This window comes from Natator depressus, chromosome 25, assembly GCF_965152275.1.
Source record: "Natator depressus isolate rNatDep1 chromosome 25, rNatDep2.hap1, whole genome shotgun sequence".
NCBI lineage: Eukaryota > Metazoa > Chordata > Testudines > Cheloniidae > Natator > Natator depressus.
The window spans coordinates 3,716,515-3,739,112 of NC_134258.1; the positions used below are offsets into that span (position 1 = coordinate 3,716,515).

The 22,598-nt window shown below is 61.0% G+C and overlaps 2 protein-coding genes across 7 annotated transcripts in view; one reads left to right on the forward strand and one right to left on the reverse strand.

Annotated features, from left to right (window-relative positions):
• TBXA2R (thromboxane A2 receptor) overlaps positions 1-5,465 on the forward strand; it is a 43,459-nt gene extending 37,994 nt beyond the window's left edge. For all 4 annotated transcript variants that reach the window (XM_074939272.1, XM_074939270.1, XM_074939271.1 and 1 more), the window contains exons 2-3: positions 658-1,671; positions 4,419-5,465. In XM_074939272.1, coding sequence (XP_074795373.1) covers positions 823-1,671; positions 4,419-4,688 — 1,119 coding nt within the window. In that variant the 5' untranslated portion in view covers positions 658-822 and the 3' untranslated portion in view covers positions 4,689-5,465. The remainder of the gene's footprint in view (positions 1-657; positions 1,672-4,418) is intronic.
• A 2,590-nt stretch (positions 5,466-8,055) lies between these two features.
• Positions 8,056-22,577, reverse strand: GIPC3 (GIPC PDZ domain containing family member 3). 3 transcript variants are annotated; one of them, XM_074939461.1, is made up of 7 exons: positions 21,013-22,577; positions 19,636-20,370; positions 17,521-17,706; positions 14,248-14,428; positions 9,600-9,712; positions 8,495-8,576; positions 8,056-8,207 (listed from the first exon to the last, which is right to left on the reverse strand). In XM_074939461.1, exons 2-7 carry the CDS (start codon positions 19,933-19,935, stop codon positions 8,056-8,058), a joined length of 1,014 nt encoding a protein of 337 aa, XP_074795562.1. In that variant the 5' UTR covers positions 19,936-20,370; positions 21,013-22,577. The 3 variants fall into 3 exon arrangements, with proteins under 3 accessions (XP_074795562.1, XP_074795564.1, XP_074795563.1); XM_074939463.1 differs by having other exon boundaries at positions 19,636-19,974; positions 21,013-22,576; XM_074939462.1 differs by having other exon boundaries at positions 19,636-19,977; positions 21,013-22,575.
• Positions 22,578-22,598: the final 21 nt, after the last annotated feature.

The following is a 22,598-nucleotide window of genomic DNA, read 5'->3' on the forward strand; positions in this document are numbered from 1 at the left end:
CTGTAGCATGGGGCATGGGTCACTTGCTGGAGGATTCTCTGCTCCTTGAAGTCTTTAAACCATGATTTGAGGACTTCAATAGCTCAGACATCGGTGAGAGGTTTATTGCAGGAGTGGGTGGGTGAGATTCTATGGCCTGCGTTGTGCAGGGGGTCAGACTAGATGATCATAATGGTCCCTTCTGACCTTAGTATCTATGAATCTAAAACCCAGGTGTCCTGACTGGCCCCTCTACGCAACCTCTCCGAGGGTACTGGGACCCATAGCATGGAGCTCTGTAATGCACTGGCTGAGTGAGGTGGGGACCCAGCTGGTGGTTGGTCCTGCTAGAGAATAAGAGCCTAACTACTTCTGCCAGTGAAGGATCTGTTCCATGAGCTTGACTGGCAGAGGCTTGTGCTTTTGGTGCCAAAGATCCTGCTGCCAGCGCTTGCCTGGGGGGTTCCCGACACTTTTACCTGACGTGGGGTATCGACTGAACGGTGCCCCGGGGACTGAGCCCCAGCCCTTGGCATCCAATGGCACAAGCTGGTGCTCTGGGAGCCACTGCATTAGGCCAGCAGGAGCCATGTGGGGAGGGCACCGTGGGAGTGGTGCTGGGAGCTGCTGGCCGGGTGAGCCAGGCGTGACACTGACTTGTCCCCTTTCTCCCCGAAGGGCTGGTGGAGCAACCTGGGCACCTCCTGCTGCTTCTCTGGCGAACGAGTGAGCCGGCAGGAGTGAGGCTGGCCCAGGGCAGTGCCCAGCCCCCAGGAGAAGGCCCCACCAGGCTGCAGCACCGTGCAGCCCAGCTATAGGGAAGCCAGAGGCTGGGCTGTGGAGATGCCGTGTGTGTTGGGGGAGCCGCCCTGCCCGTGGCCAGGGATGGAGGCCAATGGCAGCATGGCCAGCGAGATGGGCTCGTGCTTCCGCAGCACCAACCTCAGCACCAACCTCAGCGAGAACGGCAGGAAGCTGATTGTCTCGCGCTGGTTCTCCACCGCCTTCGGCAGCATCGGCCTTGCCTCCAACCTCTTTGCCCTCTGTGTGCTGGTCAGCTCCTCCCGGAAGATGCACAGCCGCGCCCGCTCCTCCTTCCTCATCTTCCTCTGCGGCCTGGTGGTGACGGACTTCCTTGGCCTGCTGGTGACCGGGACCATCATCATCTCCTACCACTTCACCAAGTTCAACTGGATGGTGGTCGACCCTGCTTGCTACCTCTGCAACTTCCTGGGCCTCTCCATGGTCTTCTTCGGCCAGTGCCCGCTGCTGCTGGGTGCCACCATGGCCGGGGAGCGCTTCTTTGGCATCAACCGCCCCTTCTCCCGCTCCACCAGCATGTCCAAGCGCCGAGCCTGGTTCATGGTAGGCATGGTCTGGGCCTTCTCCTTCTCCCTGGGACTCCTGCCCATCCTGGGCCTGGGGGACTACACCCTGCAGTATCCCAACTCCTGGTGCTTCATCACTCTGCTGCATGATGCCAAGAACGTCACCTTCTGCCTGATCTTCGCCCTGCTGGGCATCCTGGCCGTAGGCCTCTCCTTCCTCTTCAACACGGTCAGCGTGGTGACGCTCTGCCGGGTCTACCATGACCGCGAGTCAGTGCAGAGGCGGCGGGACAGCGAGGTGGAGATGATGGTGCAGCTGGTGGGCATTATGATCATTGCCACCGTCTGCTGGTTACCCTTGCTGGTAAGGCCCCCCCAGGGTTGGCTTCGCAACTGGGTCACAGATGCATTCACCTGCTGAACACTGCCCAGCTGGCAGAGTCCCCAGCCCCTGCCACGCTGGATCCCCCAGCTGTTGGCTTTCCAGCCAGCATTCGCTGCCCCTGGGCCAGGACGCAAAGGGATCAGCAGGGGCCTTTATAGCCTTATTTTAGCATTCCAGTCAATCCCGACCTGCAGCCCCCCATTAGCCCAGCCCTGGGCTCCCCCAGCTCTGCCGGTGCCCCTCACTCCCGACCTGCAGCCCCCTGCTAGCCAAGTCCCGAGTCTACGTGGCAACAAAGCCCCGAGGGCAGCACTTCTCAGAGCCTGGGTCACATGACTTGGGCTTGCGGGGCTGGCACACGCAGGCTAAAACTAGCCACCTCCATGTTCCCGCTGGGGCTGGAGCTAGGTTGTGAGTCCCTCCCCCACCCCAGGTTTCAGAGCCGGGCGCCTGCCTGAGCCCAAATGGCTTGGTCCCGTGACAGGTGCCCGGCTGGTGCTGAGCCTCGGTGCCACGTGGGGGCAGGGGGGGACGGGGGGGTTGCAGTGTGTGTGTGTGGGGGGGAGGGGTTGCAGTGTACGTGGGGGAGGGGGTTTGCAGTTTGGACGAACCCTTCGAGCTTGGCTCAATACACTGTGCCCTGGGTGCTCCCCCGAGCCGTCGGCACCCCTTAGCCCGGCCTGCTCTCGCCAGGACTCCCAATGCCCCTTGCCCAGCCCCCCTGTGGCTTGGCCCCCCATCAGCCCTGAGCTGAGCTCTGCAGTATGGAAAAGCAATAATCAGCATCAGGATCTGGCTGCTCCTGCTCTGGCCTGTCCCCCCACCCCAGCACAGCCACTACCTTGGCTTTAGCTCCCCTCTCCTCACTGGAACCCCCAAACTTCTGCCACACCTCCCCCCTGTCCTGTCCTGTCCGACCCCCCCTCCCCCCCCGGCCTCCCCGCCCCCGTCCCCTGGCCTGCTGCCCCATCCCTGTCTGTCCAACAGCCGCTCCCTTATCCTGACCTCACTGACCCCCCCTCAACTATCCCACCCGATATGGACAAAGCTGAGCACCTGATGGTCCCTCCTGGGCTGTTCCCAACCCCTCCCTCGGCCCACAATGTGAGGATTCACCTCCCCTCCCCAACGCTTCACAGCCAGGCTGCAGCCTGCACCCCATTTCCAGGATCCCCCCAACTCCTCTGTGCCTGCCTCGGTTACAGCAATGCCCCCCCACCCCCCGCTGCAGCTACAACTGCTAGGTACAGATGTGGGGACCCGCATGAAAGGCCCCCTAAGCTTATTCTTACCAGCTTGGGTTAAAACTTCCCCAAGGCACAAACTTTGCCTTGTCCTTGAACTGTATGCGGCCACCACCGAGCCTTTTAAACAAAGAACAGGGAAAGAGCCCACTTGGAGACGTCTTCCCCCAAAATATCCCCCCCAAGCCCTACGCCCCCTTTCCTGGGGAGGCTTGAGAATAATATCCTAACCAATTGGTTACAAAATCATCAAAGACCCAAACCCCTGGATCTTGGAACAATGGAAAAACCAGTCAGGTTCTTAAAAGAGGGGTTTTATTTTAAAAAAAAAAAAAAAAGAAAGGTAAAAATCCTCTCTGTAAAATCAGGATGGAAAATACTTTACGGGGTATTCAGATTCAAAACACAGAGGATCCCCCTCTGGGCAAAACTTTAAAGTTACAGAAAACAGGAATAAACCTCCCTCTTAACACAGGGAAAATTCACATAAAACAAAAGATGAACTAACCCGCCTTGCCTGGCTTATCTATACTGGTTGCAATATTGGAGACTTGGCTTAGGATGGGTTGCAGAAGATGGATTTCTGTCTGGCCTCTCTCAGTCCCAAGAGAGAACAATCACCTAAACAAAGAGCACAAACAAAAGCCTTCCCCCCCACCCCCCCCAGATTTGAAAGTATCTTGTCCCCTTATTGGTCCTTTGGGTCAGGTGCCAGCCAGGTTAGCTGAGCTTCTTAACCCTTTACAGGTAACAGGATGTTGCCTCTGGCCAGGAGGGATTTTATAGCCCTGTACACAGAAAGGTGGTCACTCTTCCTGTTATATTTATGACACCCCGTCCCCAGCCATGCCGGCCTCGAGATCCCCACAGCATAGTTCCACCCCCTCCACCAGCCCCCAGCACCTGCCCACTTGCTGGTGCTTGATTTATAACTACCCAGCCTCCTTGGCCACTGTGCCCTGCCTGCCCCATCCAGTGAGGTGCCCCCCACATCCGGTGTGTTCTGACCCACTGCCCCCCCAGCATGCTCTGCCTACCCCCATCTGACCCGCACCCTCCCCGCCAGGGCCTGTATACCCCATCTCCACCCCCCCCCACTTCCCCAGTGTGCCCTGCTTACCCCATCTCCCTCCCCTACAGTGTGCCCTGCCTGCCCTGACTGGCTAGGTGCCCCTCCTACCCAGTGTGCTCTACCTACCCCATCTCCCCCCGCCATACCCTGCCTACCCCTATCGCCTACCCCACCTGGCTAGGCACCCCCCACCCCCATGTGCCTCAGCCCCTCAGGTGAGAAGGCATGGACAGATAGACAGACGCTGTGTGACCCCATGTGGGGGGATGGACAGATGGACAGGCGCTGTGTGGCCCCAGGCAGGTGGCAGGATGGCCAGGACATGGGCCATGACACAACATTGGTCCCAGGACCACTGAGCCCCCCAGCCCGCACCTGTTCCTCCCCCTAACCTCTCCCCTCCCCCCCAGATATTTATCATCCAGACGGTCCTGCAGGAGCCCGCCCCCGGCTTGCTGCCCCGACACATCCCGCGGCAGACCGAGGAGATGCTGCTGATCTACCTGCGCATGGTCACCTGGAACCAGATCCTGGACCCCTGGGTCTACATCCTCTTCCGCAGGGCTGTGCTGAAGCGCATCTACCCCAGCCTCAAGACACGGCCCTCCATCGTCTCCCTCTACCCCATGCTCAACACCTCCCTGCGCCGCAAGCTCACTCAGGAGTCCGTGCTGCAGTAGCGGAGGGCATCTGGGTGGGCAGCGAGCAATGGGCCCAGAGTAGGCACTGCCAGGGCCACCTGCTCGGGGGGCACGAGGGGGGAGACAGGCCCCAGCCCTGGACTCAGGCTGCCCCAGGGACAGCAAGTTTGGGTTGGCACCTGAACCGATGTTGCCTCCAATCTCTGGACCCGGCTCGCCTGGCAGCAGGGAGCTGTGGGGCTGAGCTCCCTGCCTGGCCCCTGCCAGGAAGCATGAGGTTGGATGCCTCAGCCGTGGGCTGGCAGAATGGGGATCTCAGCACCAGCTCCAAATGCCACGCCCCATCCTAGATGGTGCCCATGGTGCTCCTGGAGTGGGTGCTGAGAGCCCTGGGATGGAGATTCCCTCCCCCCGAATTCGACCTCCCTGACTCTTGGCTTTATAACTTGGGCAGAAAAGCTACTTTAAAAACCCACAGTCCTTGGAGTAGGAGCCGCCCCACCCCCCACCACGCACCCCAGCTGCATCCACCGCCATTGTGTCCCCCCCAGACTGCAAGTGCACCCACTCGCGCGTCACTCACAGGCTCATCCTGGCTTCCCTCCCGGTGTCTGCCGACAAGCTGCACCCGGCGCCAGATGGGCCGGGGGTCACGGCTGGAATTTCCTGCCTGGGCCTTGGCTGAGTGTCGAACTCGGCCCCATGGACAACAGCCCCCGCTGCTGCTTGGTAGGGAGCCATTGTCCCTGCAGCCTAGGGAGGGGGCAGGAGAGGGCTGGGGAGTGCAGGAGGGAGATAGGGCTATCTAGAGGGGCAGGATAGGGATGGGGGCTGTCCAGAGGCAGGAATAGGACAGGCTGGCTGGGGGACGGGGGCTGTCCAGGGGCAGGATGGCAGAAAAGGCACAGGCTGGCTGGGGGCTGGGGCAGGACAGGGATGGGGCTGTCCAGGGGGAGGGGGCTGGTGGGGGGGGACAGGAAGGGGACAGGCTGGCTGGGGGCAGGACAGGGATGGGGCTGTCGGGGGGGCAGGAAGGGGACAGGCTGGCTGGGGGGGGCAGGACAGGGATGGGGCTGTCCAGGGGGAGAGGGCTGGTGGGGGGGGGGTAGGAAGGGGAAAGGCTGGCAGGGGGAGGGGGACAGAAAGGGAACAGGCTGGCTGGGGGGGGGGGCAGGACAGGAATGGTGCAGGACAGGGATGGGGCTGTCCAGGGGGAGGGGGCTGTTGCGGGGGCAGGAAGGGCGCAGGCTGGCTGGGAGGCCATCAATCCCCACAGCAATCCGCACGCTCATTCCAGCAATAAAAGTCTGGTTGGTTCCACTCTCGGCGCCGGGCTCTGCGGGGAAGGTGCGTGGCGAACTCCTGGGAGCTGGTTTTTAACACGGGCTGTCCAGGCTCCAGGCCCTGAGCGACTCTGGGGCTGACTGGAGCGTGGCCGGGCAGACCCAGCCCTGGTGCGCCACATGAGGAAGAGACTTGAATTCACACTCCTTAAACCTTGTTGAGATTGGCTTGTCAGCATTAACGCGAGGGAGGGGAGAGCTCCTGGCCCCCCCCAGCCCAGGCACTCTGTGGCCCTTCCCCCGCCCGACAGGATTTAACAAACCGGGGGCCTTGTGCTTTGGGTTTGGGGCCCGTTAGGTCGCTCGCCTTCCACGTTTCCCACTGTTTCCCCCACAACCACCAGAGCCAGAAACTGACCTTGTTTGTTTGTTTGTTTTTAATGAACCCCCAGATTGTTCCACAATCCCGGGACTCCGGGAGCTGGGGCTCTGAGAAACTCATCACATATCACGAGTTGTAAGCTCACATGGTGACTCCTCCCCGCCCCAGGCTCTGTGGACCCCAGGACCAGCTCTCTCCCATCAGCGGCCGCTCCTCATCTCAACCCTCCCCGTGCCCCGAGAGATGGGCAGCGAGACCCAAGGGGCCCGGGGCCTCCAGAGCAAACGAGCAGAGAAATACAGAGGCTTTGAACAAGCCAAAGCCGTCTGGCTCTCTGCCCCGCTCACTGCCAGTGGGCACGGCTCCTCCATGCGCCAGGGTAGGGCCTGGGCCTGCCCCCGCCCCATGGGGAGTAGGCAAGGTGGCCAGTGCTGAGCAGCCTGCGGCCAGGGCAGCCCTTCACCCTCATGGCCTCCCTTGAGGCTGCCACCCCAGAATGGCCCCCGCCCAGCGAAGAGCCTGGCTGGGCCCAGCAAGCCGGCTCCATGGGGCTGGCCAGCACCAGCAGTCGAGGTGGGGTCTGATCTGCGCCCCAAGGCAGGGAGGGCGTTGGAGCCCGCCTGGCCCTGAAGCCGCAGGTCTCCCCAAGAGAGGCAGCTCCCAGCAGTCCTGCGGAGCTGGCATCCCCACCACGATCTGCTGGGGGGGGGGGGGGGCGGGGCTGAGTCCCCTCCCTCCCCCTGATTGCCCCTCATGCCAGCAGGGGCTGGCTGATGCCTTCACGCCGCTCCCCACCTCTGCAGGGCCACTGAGCCAGGTCCCTGGGCCCCTCGGGCGCCAGACAGCCAGGAAATGCCACAGCCGCACGAGGGCACCTGGTCCTTGGAATTCGCAGGGGGCTCCTGGCCCTACCCCCCCACCAAGCACCTCCAGCCCAGCCCTGGAAACAACCTGGGGGTCCTGGCCCTGACCCCAACCCAGAATCCCTGACCCAGCCCTGTGAATGACCGGGGTACCACTGCTGCCCCCCGGCCCAGTCTGGGGCACAGCCTGGGCTTGCTGTGGGTCCCAGGGTGGGCAAAGGACCCGCACAGAGATGCTTGGCCATGCAGCGGCCAACAAGCCCAATGGGCCCCTGCCACCAGAGCCAGGCCCCTTTGCCCCCCGTCTCCCTTGCCCCCAGAGCGGGCCTCCGCCCCTCTCACCCGCTGGCTGGCGGGGGGGGTGTCATCAGAGCAAAGGGCGAGGAAACGGTCAGAGTCACACCAGCCCCACGTGCCCCCATGAGTCCTGGCCTGTCCCCGTCCCCCCCAGGGTTCCCCCAACTGCCCCCTGGGTTCAGCGCCAGCCCTGGCCGCTGTGTGGAGAGCGGAGGAGGGAGGCAGCGATGGGCAGTGGCTCCAGGGAAGGCCCCGAGGAGCTGCCATTACTTGGGCTCATAGCCAGGATGGGCACCAGGGCCTGGACTAGCCCCGGCCTGCAGGGACTGCTCCCGCCCCGGGCCCACCACCCCATCTGACCAGGGCCTGAGGCAGATCCCCTGGGTTTCCCGGAGGGGCCCTTGCCAGGCCCTGCCCAGCTCGGCGTGGGGCCTCTCTGGGGCAGGAGCTGGGCCCAGCCAGCCAGTGCGGGCACCGCAGGGCTCCCCCCCGGAGCAGGAAGACGGGGGGCTGCCGCTGGGGCAGGAGGGAGCCCATGGCCAGGGGGCAGACGTCACAGGCCAAGTGCTCTGCCCCCTCCCCTATTTCCTGCCCCCCTGGGCTCCGCGGATGGCTGCCCAGACCTCGGCCACGAACTCGCCCGGGAACGCGAACTCGCCCAGCACCAAGTCCAGGCTCTTGGCAAACTCTGCGGGGCTCAGGCACTCCCGGGCCACCTCCACCATGGTTGAGGCTATGGAGAGAGAACAGAGCTCAGCCGGGGGGTCAGGGCGATGGGCTGGACCCCGATGCCCCCAGGACAGGCCCAGGGGCCAAGGGACCTGCTGAGAAGGGCAACGAGGCCCTGGCCCAGTCTGCCCGCCCCAACCCTGCCCTCCCCCGTGTCACCGGGGCCCAGCCCCAGCACTCCCCCACACCAGCCCTTGCCCCACCCAGGACCCTGGACCTGCCCTCCCCTCCTCCCTGGGGCCTGGAACCTGCCCCTGCCCCCTCCCCACCCCCTCTGCCAGCCCTGCTCACCCAGCTCCACATCCCGGATGCCCATGTAGCTCTCCAGCAGGTCGTCCACCCTCCGGGCAGCCTCCTTCTCCCAGGCGCTGGGCTGTGGGCAGGGGCCAGGGCAGCAAAGTCACTGTTGGTTCAACCTTCTCGGCCCCTAATTGCTGCAGGGGGCTGGATCGGAGGCCTTGGGCCAGGCCCTCGTGCCGGCCCATTGACAGCCCTGGGCGTCACAGGAGGGGCCTTCGTGGACTGGGACACACCCCCCACGGGCACAGGGGAGCCAGCTGGGGCACTGGTGCAGAAGGTGCCTTGGCCAGATGAGTCCTGTGCATCAGGGGGGTTCCCTGGCCCAACCCAGACCAGCTTTTTGCTCCTTGTTAGTTTCGGACCCCCCCCCCCCGAGTCACTTCCCCCACCCCCGGCGAGAGGGTGCTGCCCAGAATTGGGGGCCCTCTGGCATGGAGAGCGGCTGCACTGGTCAGGCTCTGAACTCTGACCCCCCAGGCGGATAGCAGGAGGCCAGGACAGGAAACATCCCCTTTGCAGCACCAGGGTGGGGCAGGGAGCAGGTACCTGCCACCCCATCCCTGCCTGGCTCTGCGGCAGCCAGCCCGTGAGTACACACGCGGGTCTGTGTGCACACACCAGGCGCACACACGAGTAGGGGCATCTCTGGGGCCATGCATGTTTGCACCCGACTTTGTCCCCACTGGCATGGGTCATGGGTGGTGACTGCATGTACAGCACCATGCGCGCATGGGACTGACTGCACCCACCTGCGTGAGCACGTGTATGTGCACACGTGACAATGTGTAGTCACTGGCACCCATGCCCAGTCCCTGGCTCCCTCACCCTGCAGGTCCTGGAGCTGCCTTCTCTTGCTAGGACGCCTGGGTCCGTGGGCAGAGCTCCCGTGAACAGCGATTCCAAGCACTCCCTGCAGGGAGCCAGAGCTAGGGGGCTGGGCCAGGGGGAGGGAGTGGCAGCAGCCTGCTTTGGGGAATGGCCGTGTGCCCCCCCCCACCTCACAGCCCCCCAGGGATTTCACTTCTTACACGTATTTTCCCCCTTCGCCTCCTCCCCCGATTTGGTCATGGGGAGGGGATACACTCCCCCAACTTACCACATCCTCCAGTCTGGCGGTGCCCCGGGCACGCAGCCGCAGGGTCTCCTTGCCACTGGCCACCTTGCCCTCGCCTGGGCACTTGCTGCTTTTGGTCCTCTGCCCGATCATATCTGGGACACAGACGGGGGGAGAGGGGGATGTTCAGAGCGGGTGCCAGGGCAGGCACAGGGTCCTGGTGTCTTTTCCTTGTGCCAAAGCACCATGCCCAGCCGGGGAGCAAAGACCCAGCTCCAGCCAGGACACCCCCTGGGCCCCAGGCAAGCCCTGGGCAAAGGGGCCCTGTCCCAACACCCCCATCCTTCGCCACAGGAAGTCCCAGGAAGTGACTGACCTCTGGCAGGGCGTGGGGGTGGATCGGGCCCACTGGAGTCTATCACACTCTGTGGGGCAGGAAGGGGTTCTGTCAACTGGCCTATCCAAGGTCTAACCCCAGATGGGAGCCCCGGGGAGAACAGCCCAAGCTCCGTTGAACATTGCCCCCAAACTAGAGCACAGAGCCCTTCTCTCTGCATCACTGGAATGCAGCCACCTCTGGGGTGGTTGATCCACAGCAGCACATTGCCAAGGGTTGTGTGAGGACCAAGTATCCCTTGGATGCCTGCAGCCTGTGGGTGATGGGGGTCAGTGTGGAGGGCATATGGAGGAGGGGAGTAGTGGGGGGTAAATCAGTGTCGGGGGACATGGGCTGGGGTGAGGCATGTAGGAGGGCAATTGAGTGTTGGAGGGCAGTGGGAAGGATTAAAAGCTGCAGCAAGGCTGAGAACGGCATTAACTCATTCTAGCGATTGCTCAGCTAGTGCAGGCAGCCCCCAGCCCCGAGGGGTGCACAGTCGCCTTGATCCCTGGGCTGCACAGTGGGTGGAAGCAGAAAGGCCCCAAGCTGGTCCCAGGCCTCAATTAATCGGATTCGAGCTCCCTTCCCCAATTAATACAATTAATTCAACCTAAACTAGGGTTGCCCACTTTCTAATCACAGAAAACCAAACATCCTTGTTCTCCCCCACCCTGCGGCCCTGCTCCTGCTCCAAAGCCCCCTGCTCACTCCATCCCTCCTCTCTCCATCACTCGCTCATTTTAACCAGGCTGGGGCAGGGTTGCAGAAGTGGGTGAGGGCTCTAGCTGGGGGTGCAGGCTGGGGGGGATGAAGGATTTGGGGTGCAGGAGGGGCCTCTGGGGTGCAGGGTGGGACCGAGGGGTTTGGAGTGCGGATAGGGGCTCAGGGCTGGGGCAGGAAGTTGGGGCATGGGGGGGGGGTCAGGGCTGGGTAGGGGGTTGGGGTGCAGGCTCTCGGCACCGCTTACCTCGGGCGGCTCCTGGAAATGGCCAGCATGTCCGCCTCCTAGGTGAAGGGACGGCCAGGGATCGCTGCGTGCCGTCTCCACCTACAGGCGCCGCCCCCGCAGCGCCCATTGGCCGAGGTTCCAGCCCAATGGAGCTGCAGAGCCAGCTCTCAGGGTGGGGGCAGCGCACAGAGCCCCCGTGGCTGCCCCTGCGCCTAGGAGCCGGACATGCCGGTTGATTCTGGGAGCCACACGGCGTCACGGCAGGCAGGGAGCCTGCCAGCCCCACTGCGCCGCCAACCGGACTTTTAACGGCCTGGTCAGTGGTGCTGACTGGAGCCGCCTGCATCCCTTTTCGACTGGCTGTTCCAGTCGAAACCTGGATGCCTGGCACCCCTACCTCAACCCAGGGGCCAGTGGCCGGGCCCAGCCCCGGGGACTCACTCAGCCCCCAGCAGCGCCGGTTACAGGCCTAGCTAGGCTTCAGCTCAGGTCCCAGCCCTGCTGTCCGTGCACCCCTGGTGGGAGACACTGACATGGGCCGCCCGATGTTCCCCTGGGGAGCAGGAGAGAGGGGGCGGGCGGAGGTCAGTGGGGAGAAGGGGCAAATGGAAGAACACCAGGGCTGCACCACGGCTTCCTGGTGATCCAGCCCAGCAACCCGGCTTCCAGTGCTGGGATTGCAGCTCCACGCACATGGGCACACGGAACGGCACAGATCTCCGACCAGCCCGAGCAGGTCCAGTCAGCACGTGGCTCTCTGGGGCACTTGGGTGGGTCACGCCCCTTGCAGGAGGGGCTACCCAGGGCGACAGGCTCCCCCTGAGGGGATACAGGGACTCGCTCACCCAGCAGCTTCTGTGCCAGGCTAGGCCCGGCCTGAGGAGTCACAGGGGCCCCATGGTGCCCCCGAGGGGCTGGGTTGGGTCCCTCTGGAAGCTCCTCACTGGAGGGGGCAGAGGGGGATTGCAGGGACACACCCAACACCAGGGTGTGGGGATGCAGCAGGCTGAGCAGCAGCTGCCCCTTGGCTTACTCTCACCCCAGACGTGGATCCGTTCCCTCCACCCCATGTCAGCAGCTGCCCATGGGGCGCCAGGAGCTATAACCCGGCTGGGGGCTCCGAGCGCCCGGGTGGATTCATCGTGTGGCTGGGTGACACCATCTTAGAGTCCAGACGACTGCCCGGTGCCCAACACTGAGCCCAACTGCGTCATGGCCATCACGCATGCCCGCCGGGGCGAGGGGAGGTACTTGGCGGGATCTGTGTGCCGCGGGCTGGCCTGATACAGAGTGCAGCCCCCCAGGGGCCCGGGCCTGAAGGCAGGGAGCTCAGAAGAGAAAAGCAGGACCCAGGCTGGAGGGCCCCTCCCTTCCCACCAGGGCAGCCCCCACGGCTCAGACCCAGCAGCCACATTCAGGTGGCGGGGCCAGCAGGGCAGGGGGAGGCTTGGGCACGTCCTGAGAATGTCACGCTGCCCAGGGTCCTCAGCTTGAAGAGTGGAGGGTGACACAGGCCAGGGCCAGAGACACTGGTAGAGCTGGGTTGGAGACCCAAGGCTGGAGGGGGGAGGAGGGGCTGCAGGTCGGGAGTGAGGGGCACTGGCAGAGCTGCCTAGGAGCGTTTTGGCTGGCCCAGGTGGCACCTGTTTAATGTTCTCTGTACCATTTGCTGGGAGATGGGCTGCAGAGGCTAAGGGCTTTCCCACCTCTAACATCACTGGTCCGACAAACCCAGGCCAGATGTAGGATGGACTCGTGGGGCAGAGACTCTGGGCTGGGACCCAGGATCGGGGCTCAGTGCCCAGTTCCGCCTTAGACTCGCTGTGACCTCAGACCACATCCCCTCCCTGCACCCATCTGACAATGGAGAGGCTGCTGCCACAGTCCTAAAGCCTGCCACAGTAATGCCCCTCACTCCCGACCCACAGCCCCTGCTAGCCCACCCCTGGACTCCCCCCACCCAGCTCAGCCGGTGCCCCTCACTCCCAACCCGCAGCCCCTGCTAGCCCACCCCTGGACTCCCCCCACCCAGCTCAGCCAGTGCCCCTCACTCCCGACCCACAGCCCCTGCTAGCCCACCCCTGGACTTCCCCCCACCCAGCAGCCCCTGCTAGCCCACCCCTGGGCTCCCCCCACCCAGCTCAGCTGGTGCCCCTCACTCCCAACCCGCAGCCCCTGCTAGCCCACCCCTGGGCTCCCCCCACCCAGCTCAGCCAGTGCCCCTCACTCCTGACCCGCAGCCCCTGCTAGCCCACCCCTGGGCTCCCCCCGCCCAGCTCAGCCGGTGCCCCTCACTCCCAACCCGCAGCCCCTGCTAGCCCACCCCTGGACTCCCCCCACCCAGCTCAGCCAGTGCCCCTCACTCCCGACCCACAGCCCCTGCTAGCCCACCCCTGGACTTCCCCCCACCCAGCAGCCCCTGCTAGCCCACCCCTGGGCTCCCCCCACCCAGCTCAGCTGGTGCCCCTCACTCCCAACCCGCAGCCCCTGCTAGCCCACCCCTGGGCTCCCCCCACCCAGCTCAGCCAGTGCCCCTCACTCCTGACCCGCAGCCCCTGCTAGCCCACCCCTGGGCTCCCCCCGCCCAGCTCAGCCGGTGCCCCTCACTCCCAACCCGCAGCCCCTGCTAGCCCACCCCTGGGCTCCCCCCACCCAGCTCAGCCGGTGCCCCTCACTCCCGACCCGCAGCCCCTGCTGTCCCACCCCTGGGCTCCCCCCACCCAGCTCAGCCGGTGCCCCTCACTCCCGACCCGCAACCCCTGCTGTCCCACCCCTGGGCTCCCCCCATCCAGCTCAGCCGGTGCCCCTCACTCCCGACCCACAGCCCCTGCTAGCCCACCCCTGGACTCCCCCCACCCAGCTCAGCCAGTGCCCCTCACTCCCGACCTGCAGCCCCTGCTGTCCCACCCCTGGGCTCCCCCCACCCAGCTCAGCCGGTGCCCCTCACTCCCGACCCACAGCCCCTGCTAGCCCACCCCAGGCTCCCCTGGCCCAGCTCAGCCGGTGCCCCTCACTCCCGGCCCGCAGCCCCTGCCGTCCCAGGCCTGGGCTCCCCCCACCCAGCTCTGCCGGTGCCCCTCACTCCCGACCTGCAGCCCCCTCCTAGCCCAGACCTGGGCTCCCTGCCCAGCTCTGCTGGGGCCCCTCACTCCCGACCCACAGCCTGGGGTCTCCACTGAGGAGAGATTCCCAGTTATTCTGAATGCTGGTTCTGTGATAAGGGCAAATCTGCAGCAGATTGTGACGCTCAGGCAGCCAGTTTAACCCCCATCCCTTGGGGTCAAAGGCCAGGGGCAGCAAACACTTGACCCTGCAGCCGCAGAGCGTCCGGTGTGCCGTGTGTGCGTGTTTGTGTAACTCACCAAAGGCCCTTTTGGGCTGCACCAGCCGCAGGGTGAAGGGCTGGGCCCTGGGCAGGTCCCGCAGCATCTTGGCAACATCATAGTGGCGGCAGCCCACGATGCTCTGGTCGTTGATGGCCTCGATGCTGTCGCCCACGCACACAGTCTGGACGCAGTTCATGACGCTCCCGTCCTTGATCCTCTGGAGCGCGGGACATGCCGGTCAGTGGGGGCGGGGGAGCGGGGGGACACAGCAGGGCTGAGCTGCTCCCGGTCCTTACACATGGGGGGTGTCCATGCGGGTGCCTCCCAGCCATCAGGAGCAGCGCTACTGGGCAGCGGGGATGACCTTAGAGCTGCACCCTGGGGTGGGGCTGGGGAGTGACAACACCAGGACCCCCCAGCACAACAACAGCGGGTCTTTCTCCAGCCCCCACCCCCAGTTTCGCAGGGCAGGAGGCACCGAGCGGTGCCAAGAGCCACTTGTGAACTGCCTGGAGCAGTGACCGCCTGGCTGGTGTGACAAAGTTCCTGCTCTACCTTGGTGGGTCTTGTGCTTATTGGCGGATTTGCTCGCCTTGGAGCTTAACGGCAGCCCTCAGCTTGGCCATTTTTCTGAACCCACAGTCCAGGTCGACTCCTCCTGTGTCTGACCAGGAGTTGGGAGGATTTGGGGGGAGCCCGGGCCCACCCTCTACTCTGGGTTCCAGCCCAGGGCCCTGTGGAATGCAGCTGTCTAGACTGCCTCCTGGAACAGCTGTGCGACAGCTACAACTCCCTGGGCTACTTCCCCATGGCCTCCTCCCAACACCTTCTTTATCCTCACCACAGGACCTTCCTCCTGGTGTCTGATAATGTTTGTACACCTCAGTCCTCCAACAGTCTGCGTTCTCACTCTCAGCTCCTAGTGCCTCTTGCTCCCAGCTCCTCACACGCACACCACAAACTGAAGCGAGCTCCCTTTTAAAACCCAGGTGCCCTCATTAGCCTTCCTTAATTGATTCCAGCAGCTTCTTGATTGGCTGCAGGTGTTCTAATCAGCCTGTCTTAATTGTCTCCAGAAGGTTCCTGATTGTTCTGGAACCTTTCCTGTTCTGGAACCTTCCCTTACCCAGGGAAAAGGGACCTACTTAGCCTGGGGCTAATATATCTGCTTTCTATTACTCTCCTGTAGCCATCTGGCCTGACCCTGTCACAGTGGTTATTGGGCATTATAGCAAAAGTTACTATAATTACAAAGTCAAGCAATGAAGTCTTATTTTGTTAGTCCCCTTGGCGTTTTCTCTGCTGTTCTAGTCATGCCTCAAAGCTGCTGTCTGAAAATCCAATGAATAGACCTAATTTCCCAACCGCTGTAGCAAAAGAGGTAGTATCTTGATCCAATCATAATGTAGTCCTTTAAATTATCTTTTTAGTGCTTCTGTTTGCGGGATGGTCTAATAAATATATGCACTACTATATATTTAACTGTGAAACACGTGTATATACACAGAGTTAGTTCATATAAAGTGAAACAATCACAAAAAACCTTTCCTGTTCTGGAACCTTCCCTTACCCAGGGAAAAGGGACCTACTTAGCCTGGGGCTAATATATCTGCCTTCTATTACTCTCCTATAGCCATCTGGCCCGACCCTGTCACACTGGGAACGTGGATGTTGGGCTTGGCTCTGGGGCCGGGCAGCACCCAGTGCAATGGGGCCGGCTGGCATCTGGGGCCCCAGGCCCTGCCTGAAGTCAGCCCTGCTCTGCCTCCATGACCCTGGGCTGGCCTGGAGAGAACCCAGCCCTTGGGAAGGGCAATGCGGAGGGGCTCCCCTCCCTTCTCTGCAGAGGGAAATCATGTCCAGCTGAGCAAAGCTTCAGGCTACTTTCCCTGTGGGGTTTCCTTTTATGGGGGGGTATTTGCCCCACTCCCCCCATCTGCAGGGCTCTGACCCCCTCCCCCCAGCTGCAGGGCTCTCTCTCAGAAAGCAGCTCCCTGAATATTTTTGTCTTCAGCTGAGTTCCCCTGGTTCCTCAGGTATCACCCTGCTGGCCCCACCCAGCCAATCTCCTGGCACCAGCACCAGCTGCTTCCAAGGCAGGTGCGAGAATCCCTGCAGGCAGCCGTACAGTAACCGGTCCTTGGTCCGGGGCCCTGCTGACCCCCCCGGCTAGAGGCTGGCTCGTGCCCTGAAGCAGGGGGACTGCAGGTTGAGAACCACTGCTCTGTAGCCATGTCCACACCCTTTTCTGAGTCCTGCCATGCTCTTGGACTCCCTGGTATCTTGTGGCAGTGAGTTCCACAGGCTGCCAGTGGGATCCACAGGTGGTATCTTGGATCAGTTTCAAATCTGCTGCTTTTCCATGTCATTGCCTGACCCCGGGTCTCACCTCATGAGACGGGGAGATCAGAGGCCCCCACTCTGCCTTCTCTAGAGCAGCCCTGCTCTCAGAGCCTTTCAGCAATGCTCTCTCAGCTGCCTCCTCAAACGAGGCACTCTCCTTTCGGTACCATTTCTTCCATGTCCCCACTCATCCCCATCTGACTCCATGTGCTTAGAGCCTGCCCGGGGGGATTCCCTGCTGTGTGCAGTGAATGGGACATTTACATTGTGTGGGGAGGTGATTTTAATGAGAATAAACATCTGTAAACTCTCTGCTCCCAGCTCAGGAGTCCCAGGGCCGGAGTGCGTGAGCCGCCCGATGGGCCATCTCCTGGAAACCAGCCTTCCCTGCCCCCTGGACCACAAGCCCCGTCCTGGACTGTCTGACCTGAAAAGTCCCCTCTCACCCCCCCAAAGTTTTGATTTTTCAGCAACAAATAGAAAACAGAAATATTTTGATTGCGAAACGCCACCTGGTGCCTCATGGGAGTTGTAGTTCAGTGATTGTTGCTCCCACCCTCCTTTATGGGCCGTCCTGCCAGGTTGGACTACTACTTCCACGATGCACCAGGCTCTCCCCTCTTGGTGAGGCATCATGGGTGTCAGAGTCACAGTGCATCATGGGAGATGGAGTCCAGCTGGGGAGTAAGGAGAATGGGAACACAAAACACCCAAACTGCGACTCCCAGGAGGCACCACGGCAGGGTTCCCAACTCCAGACAGTTTGGGTGTCGGGGGTGCAGTTTTTAAACAAACACTGGAGGTTTCCCACAAGAAGCCGACAGCCACTTTTCACCAAAAACCCAATTTTCCATTAAAAAAACAAACAAAACAAAAAACCACTCTCCTGATGGGTAATTCTTGGCTGACCCTGGCACAATTCCCCCTCCTCCACTGCGGCCCCTCCAGCCCATGGCCCTCACCCACCTTGATGAAAGCGTAGCCCGCCCCGTTGTCGGTGATGGTCAGCCCCAGCGCATCCTCCGTCTTGGTCACTTCCACCTCCTTGGTCTCGCCCCGCACATGTGCGAAGATGAAATCCTCCAGGCCGATCTGGCCCCCCAGCAGCTTCTGCATGTCCACCTTGTGGGTGTTGAGGGTGCAGAAGAGGATCTGCCAGAGAGCAGCTGCCTCACCGTTCTGCCCACCGGGGTTGGGAGCTTGGAACACCTTCCACCCAACAGCTCAGCGGGGCAGCGGCTGGCATGCACCAGAGAGGCACAGAGCACCCAGCACCATGATACCCCCAAACGTGGGTGGGAAATGTACCCCTTTTTGCCCATTTTGAGTTGCAGACCCTGGAACTCTGCTTTTTGCCTCGGAGGGACAAGTCAGTTTTGGGGCCTATTTTATCCATTTTTGTTCATTGATGATCACGTGAAAGGTGTTCGCTTCAAGGAAAGGGAAATGGGCCAATCGGGGAAGCGAGCCTTGCATTTGTTGGAGATGTTCCCGTTCCCTACTGCAGCCGCTTGTGAAAACGGAGGCCCACAACCACACATGACAACCCCGCATTATTACTGATCATTGATTCCGTCATGGCAGCGCCCTGAGCCAAAGGCCTTTTGGGTGATCATCACTGTGCAAAAATAAATGAATAACCCACAGAGCTGAGCTGTCCCCACCCGGCCTTCCTTGGATCTCCAGGGTCTGCAACTCAGAGTGGGCAAAATTAGGTGCATTTTCAAACCACAAACATGATGGGCTTTTGTTGTTTTGTTGTTAAAGAAGTAGGTTGGCTGTCAGTGAATTGACCAGATTCGACTCAGTACATTTCCTTACCCTGTGGGACCTCAGGCAAATTTCTTAGTTTCCCTGTGCCTCAGTTTCCCCATCTGTAAAATGGGGATAACCATCCTTCCCTGTCTGGCTTGTTTAGATTTCACACTCTTTGGAGACAGGGCCTGGCTGACAGTGTTTGTGCAGCGCCCAGCACAATCAGGGCCCTGGGTTCGTTTGGGGCCTGTAGGATGCGCTAAAGAATAACTAGGGTGAATTTCTGAGACATGGATCAGGTGTCTCCTGTACACTATGCTGCTAGTGCGACAGCGGAGGTTGCAAGCTTGACCCCGACAAGCTGGAGGGGCAGGGGCAGGCTCTCTCCAGCCCAGCGCTGCCTGAAGAGGGCACCCGCAGCAGCACGGGTTACTGCGGCCCTATCCAGAGTCGTGAACTGAGCACAAACAGGAACAACCCACAGGAGCTAACAGGCAGCCCCAGCTCTGCCCACACGAGAGCGACAGAGACTCACTGAACCCATTTCATGCAAGCCACTGAGCAGCATCAGATGGTAACAAGTGAGAGTCACAACTCGCCTGGGCTGGATCGAACCATGTTAAAGGCGGCAGGTCCAGCAGCCCATTACTGATCCCCCAGGCCACCAGCACCCCGACAGGACAATCCATGGAATAACGTGCCTCTCCCTAGCAGCATTCAGCTGAGGATCTCAAAGCACCCAGCCCCATAGGGGAGGCAGACAACCACAGCATAGGTAAACCTGTGCCAACTGGTCTTGATAGTCCCAGGTGTCTTGGCTAAGGAACAAACCAGCCAGAGTTTTCTTCATCACCCCTACTGATTGCACAGCCACTTCTAGGCGCAGATCTTTTGAAAGGTGGGTCAGATGGGGAAATTGAGGCACCGAGGGGAGATGTGTTTTGCCCAGGGTCACAGAGAGAGTCACGGTGGAGCTGGGACTAGAACCCAGGGCTCCTGTCCACAGCAGGCTTTGTCACGACGGTACAGGAACGGCATGTACCAGATGGACCCTGGAAGGCAGCCCAGGCCCTGGCAGATGCTATGGCGCCATGGAGGCAAGCCCTGCAGCTGTAACCAGAGCTTGGCCTTAACCCTCTGGTGACCAGAGCCGGCTAGCTGGAATGTGCAGGGCTTCAAAGGCTAACAGCAGACCCCCACCCCACCCCAGATCAAGGGCAGAGGGGAGCCTTGGCACTGGCACAGGTGTGTCAGGCTCAGGTATCCCGGCTCTTCGGCTGGGTTAGCCGCTGCCCCACCTCCCACCCCATGCTGCTCCTGCCTCACCTCAGTGGGGGAGATGTCGAAGACCTCAGCGATTTTGGCATACAATTCCTTCACATTGGTGAAGCCCTCGATCTTGCCTGTGGGGCTGCCGTGGGCCAGCTGCGTGTGGAAGACCAGCCTGGGCCGGACCCGCGGGGATGGCTGCGAGAAGGCAGCGGGGGCACCATCCCCAGCTTTCCCCACTTCAGGCGGGGCCTCCGTGGCCCCCTGCTCTGGGTACACCCCGTTCTCCATGGGCTTCTCCTCCTCCTCCTCTTCCTCGCCTGCCTTCTTGCTTCGCCGGCCTGATCTCCGCAGCATCCTGTTGTTCTGCTTTCGGGGCCACAATGGCAGCTGCTCCTGCTGAATTATAGATTGCCCCAGCTCTCAGCCCAGGGAATCTGATCCCCGGAGTGCAGGTAATTCGAGGAGTGTCAGATGAGCTCCCCTCCACACAGGCAGAGCTCCAAGCTGCAGGCACCTGGGGAGCAGGAAGAGCCAGCAAGCAAACCCCTGGGAACAGCAGCTGTGCTGAGGGGCTACCAGGGGCAACAGGGCTTTGGCTGTTCCACCACCGCAGCTTCCAGCTAACGGCCAGTGTATGTTTACCATCAGGAGAGCGACCCTATAAAAACACCTCCTTAAGCACTTATGATGGGTCACTGCCAGGGACCGAACCAGCAATTTGGGGATGTATGTGCACAAGCTTTTGGCACCTGGGCTCTGGTCACTCCAAGGCAGCAGCATCTTGCACACCTGGGGGGGAACAAAGGACCATGCTGGGTTCCCAGGGGTTACACACTTCCCCTGGCCAGGGGCACGGCCACCCAAGCACCGGAGATGGACAGCTGTTCAAACCCCACTGCCGGTCCTGGTCCTGGCCAGGAAATGCACAGGCAGCACTGGGCCGCGAAGCAGCCTCCACCCCAGTGCTCCAGAGCCACAGACTCTCAGGGTCAGAAGGGACCTCAGGAGGTCACCTAGTCCAACCCCCTGCTGAAACTAGGACCACCTAAATCATCCCAGCCAGGGCTTTGTCAAGCCTGACCTTGAAAACCTCTAAGGAAGGAGATTCCACCCCTCCCTAGGTAACCCATTCCAGGGCTTCACCACCCTCCTAGTGAAAAAGTTTTTCCTAATATCCAACCTAAACCTCCCCCAGTCTGGCCAGGCCCAAGGCAGTAGCAGACTCCTAAGCCTCTTACAGGGACCAGCCCCTGGCGGATGTCCCCGACCCCTGGCCAGTCTTGGCAGGAGCAGTGTGTGGAAGTTATCGCTTTGGAGGAGTGAGTTTTGTAAACAACCCCCCTCCCAGCTGGTTTCAGCCCACATGGTGCCCTGCCCCAAAGGGGACTTTGCCTGAATTGCTTGGCAAGAGCAGTGGGTTTGGCTTTTCACCTCAGAAGCATGGAAAAGCTGCACTCTGGTCTCAAGGTTGAAGTTATCTGCATCAGAAGGCGGCGTCTCTGGTCCAGCGCTGGGATTTCCTCTTGGACGGGAGAGCAGCAGCTGAGCTCTTTGCAAAACCCAGACGAAGGAAATCTAAACAAGAACTTTGAGTTCCGGGGGGGATTTTAATGATAAGGCAAATATTTCACATGGCTGCACTCTGTCTCTGCCCCTTTCTGTGTCTTCATGCCAGACTCGCAGCCTTGGCTGACACACCAAGTCCTTGGCCCTGCAGGAACTGCCTGGATGCAGGACACCTAGAAGTATTCTGTTCCATCTTGTGCACCAGAAAAAGGGACAACCAGGGTCCTACTGCAGAACCAGCATTGCTGGGGCTGCTGAGGGAGGCAGGGGAACCCAACTTGACTTTCAGATCCTAGGGAAGAGTTTGGGAGAAAATAAAAAGGCTCTTCTGCCATGTGAGTTGAGTCGCATTGATCTGGAATCGTGGAGACACCAATCCATTGACCCAAGGGAACGTGTGGGTTGCATCAATAGGACAGCCACTTAGACGGGGTCCCCGCCTAGCAGGGAAGTTTTAAAGTCATTTACTCTCTCTCCAGTTTCCCCACATGCAAAGTGGGCAGTGCGAGGCCTAATCCACTTGGGGAGCATGGAACTACCACGGGACCAAACTCCTGTGAACAGCGGTGGCAGAACTGGGTGTTGGTTACTGGTTCTGAGACACTTTGAAGCACTATGGATTGTGTACTAGGGGGCACTTGTCCCTGCACTCTCTCTGCTCTAGAATCACATGCTGCTCACAAACACTTCACTTCCCTCACTCTGATCTTTGTCCAGCATCCAGGTCTCTAATCTCAAGTCATGTGTCTTGCCCAAGGTCACAGAGGCATCTGTGGCACAGCCAAGGAGGGGCCCAGATCTGCCAATTCCCAGTCCTGGGCTTTAGCCACAAAACCCTCCAGCCTCTGAGATGCTCATCTTCAAAGCCATTTTCAAATATTGTCATTCACCTCTGAAAGAGGGTTAGTCAAGCTAGACACGTGCTAGAAGCCTCATTGCCTAGGATACTGAACGCTAGCTCAGAGCAAGCACTGCTAAGAACGACTGGCTGATTTCTGGGTGTGCACCAGCCTTCCAAAGACACCCTTGGTGCAGGGCTCTGGGACTAGAGAGAACGGCAGCTACAGAGGAGCAGCTCAGGAATGGGGCCTGTGGTGGCTCTGACTGTTTGTAATCTAGGGCAGGCCCCTAGACCCCAGATTTGCACCGTGCCGAAGGAGGAGATAGCCAGGGGCTGAGCTTCTTCCTGGTGTCCCTGCCGAAGCCAGGAGACACCGAGGGGTTCGGTTGTTCCAGTACCTAGCTGGCACTCGGTGACAATGCAGGGACCACGGCTGTGCTGCTACAGCCACCCACCTACGGTGACCAGATGTCCCAATTTTTTAGGGACAGTCTGAATTTTGGGGTCTTTTTCTTATATAGGCTCCTATTACCCCCATCCCAATTTTTCACACTTGCTGTCTGGTCACCCTACACCCCCCCAACGCACTTTGCCCACAATCCCACCCCGA

What these genes read in the sequence shown, in the direction of transcription:
- GIPC3 (XM_074939461.1), bottom strand. Translation starts at nt 19,935, where the DNA reads ATGCTGCGGAGATCAGGCCGGCGAAGCAAGAAGGCAGGCGAGGAAGAG. An exon ending in CCGCCAGACTGGAGGATGTG is followed by an intron (nt 8,577 to 9,599) that starts GTAAGTTGGGGG and finishes CCCTGCCCACAG; the next exon opens with CCCAGCGCCTGGGAGAAGGA. An exon ending in CATCCGGGATGTGGAGCTGG is followed by an intron (nt 8,208 to 8,494) that starts GTGAGCAGGGCT and finishes CTCTCTCCATAG; the next exon opens with CCTCAACCATGGTGGAGGTG.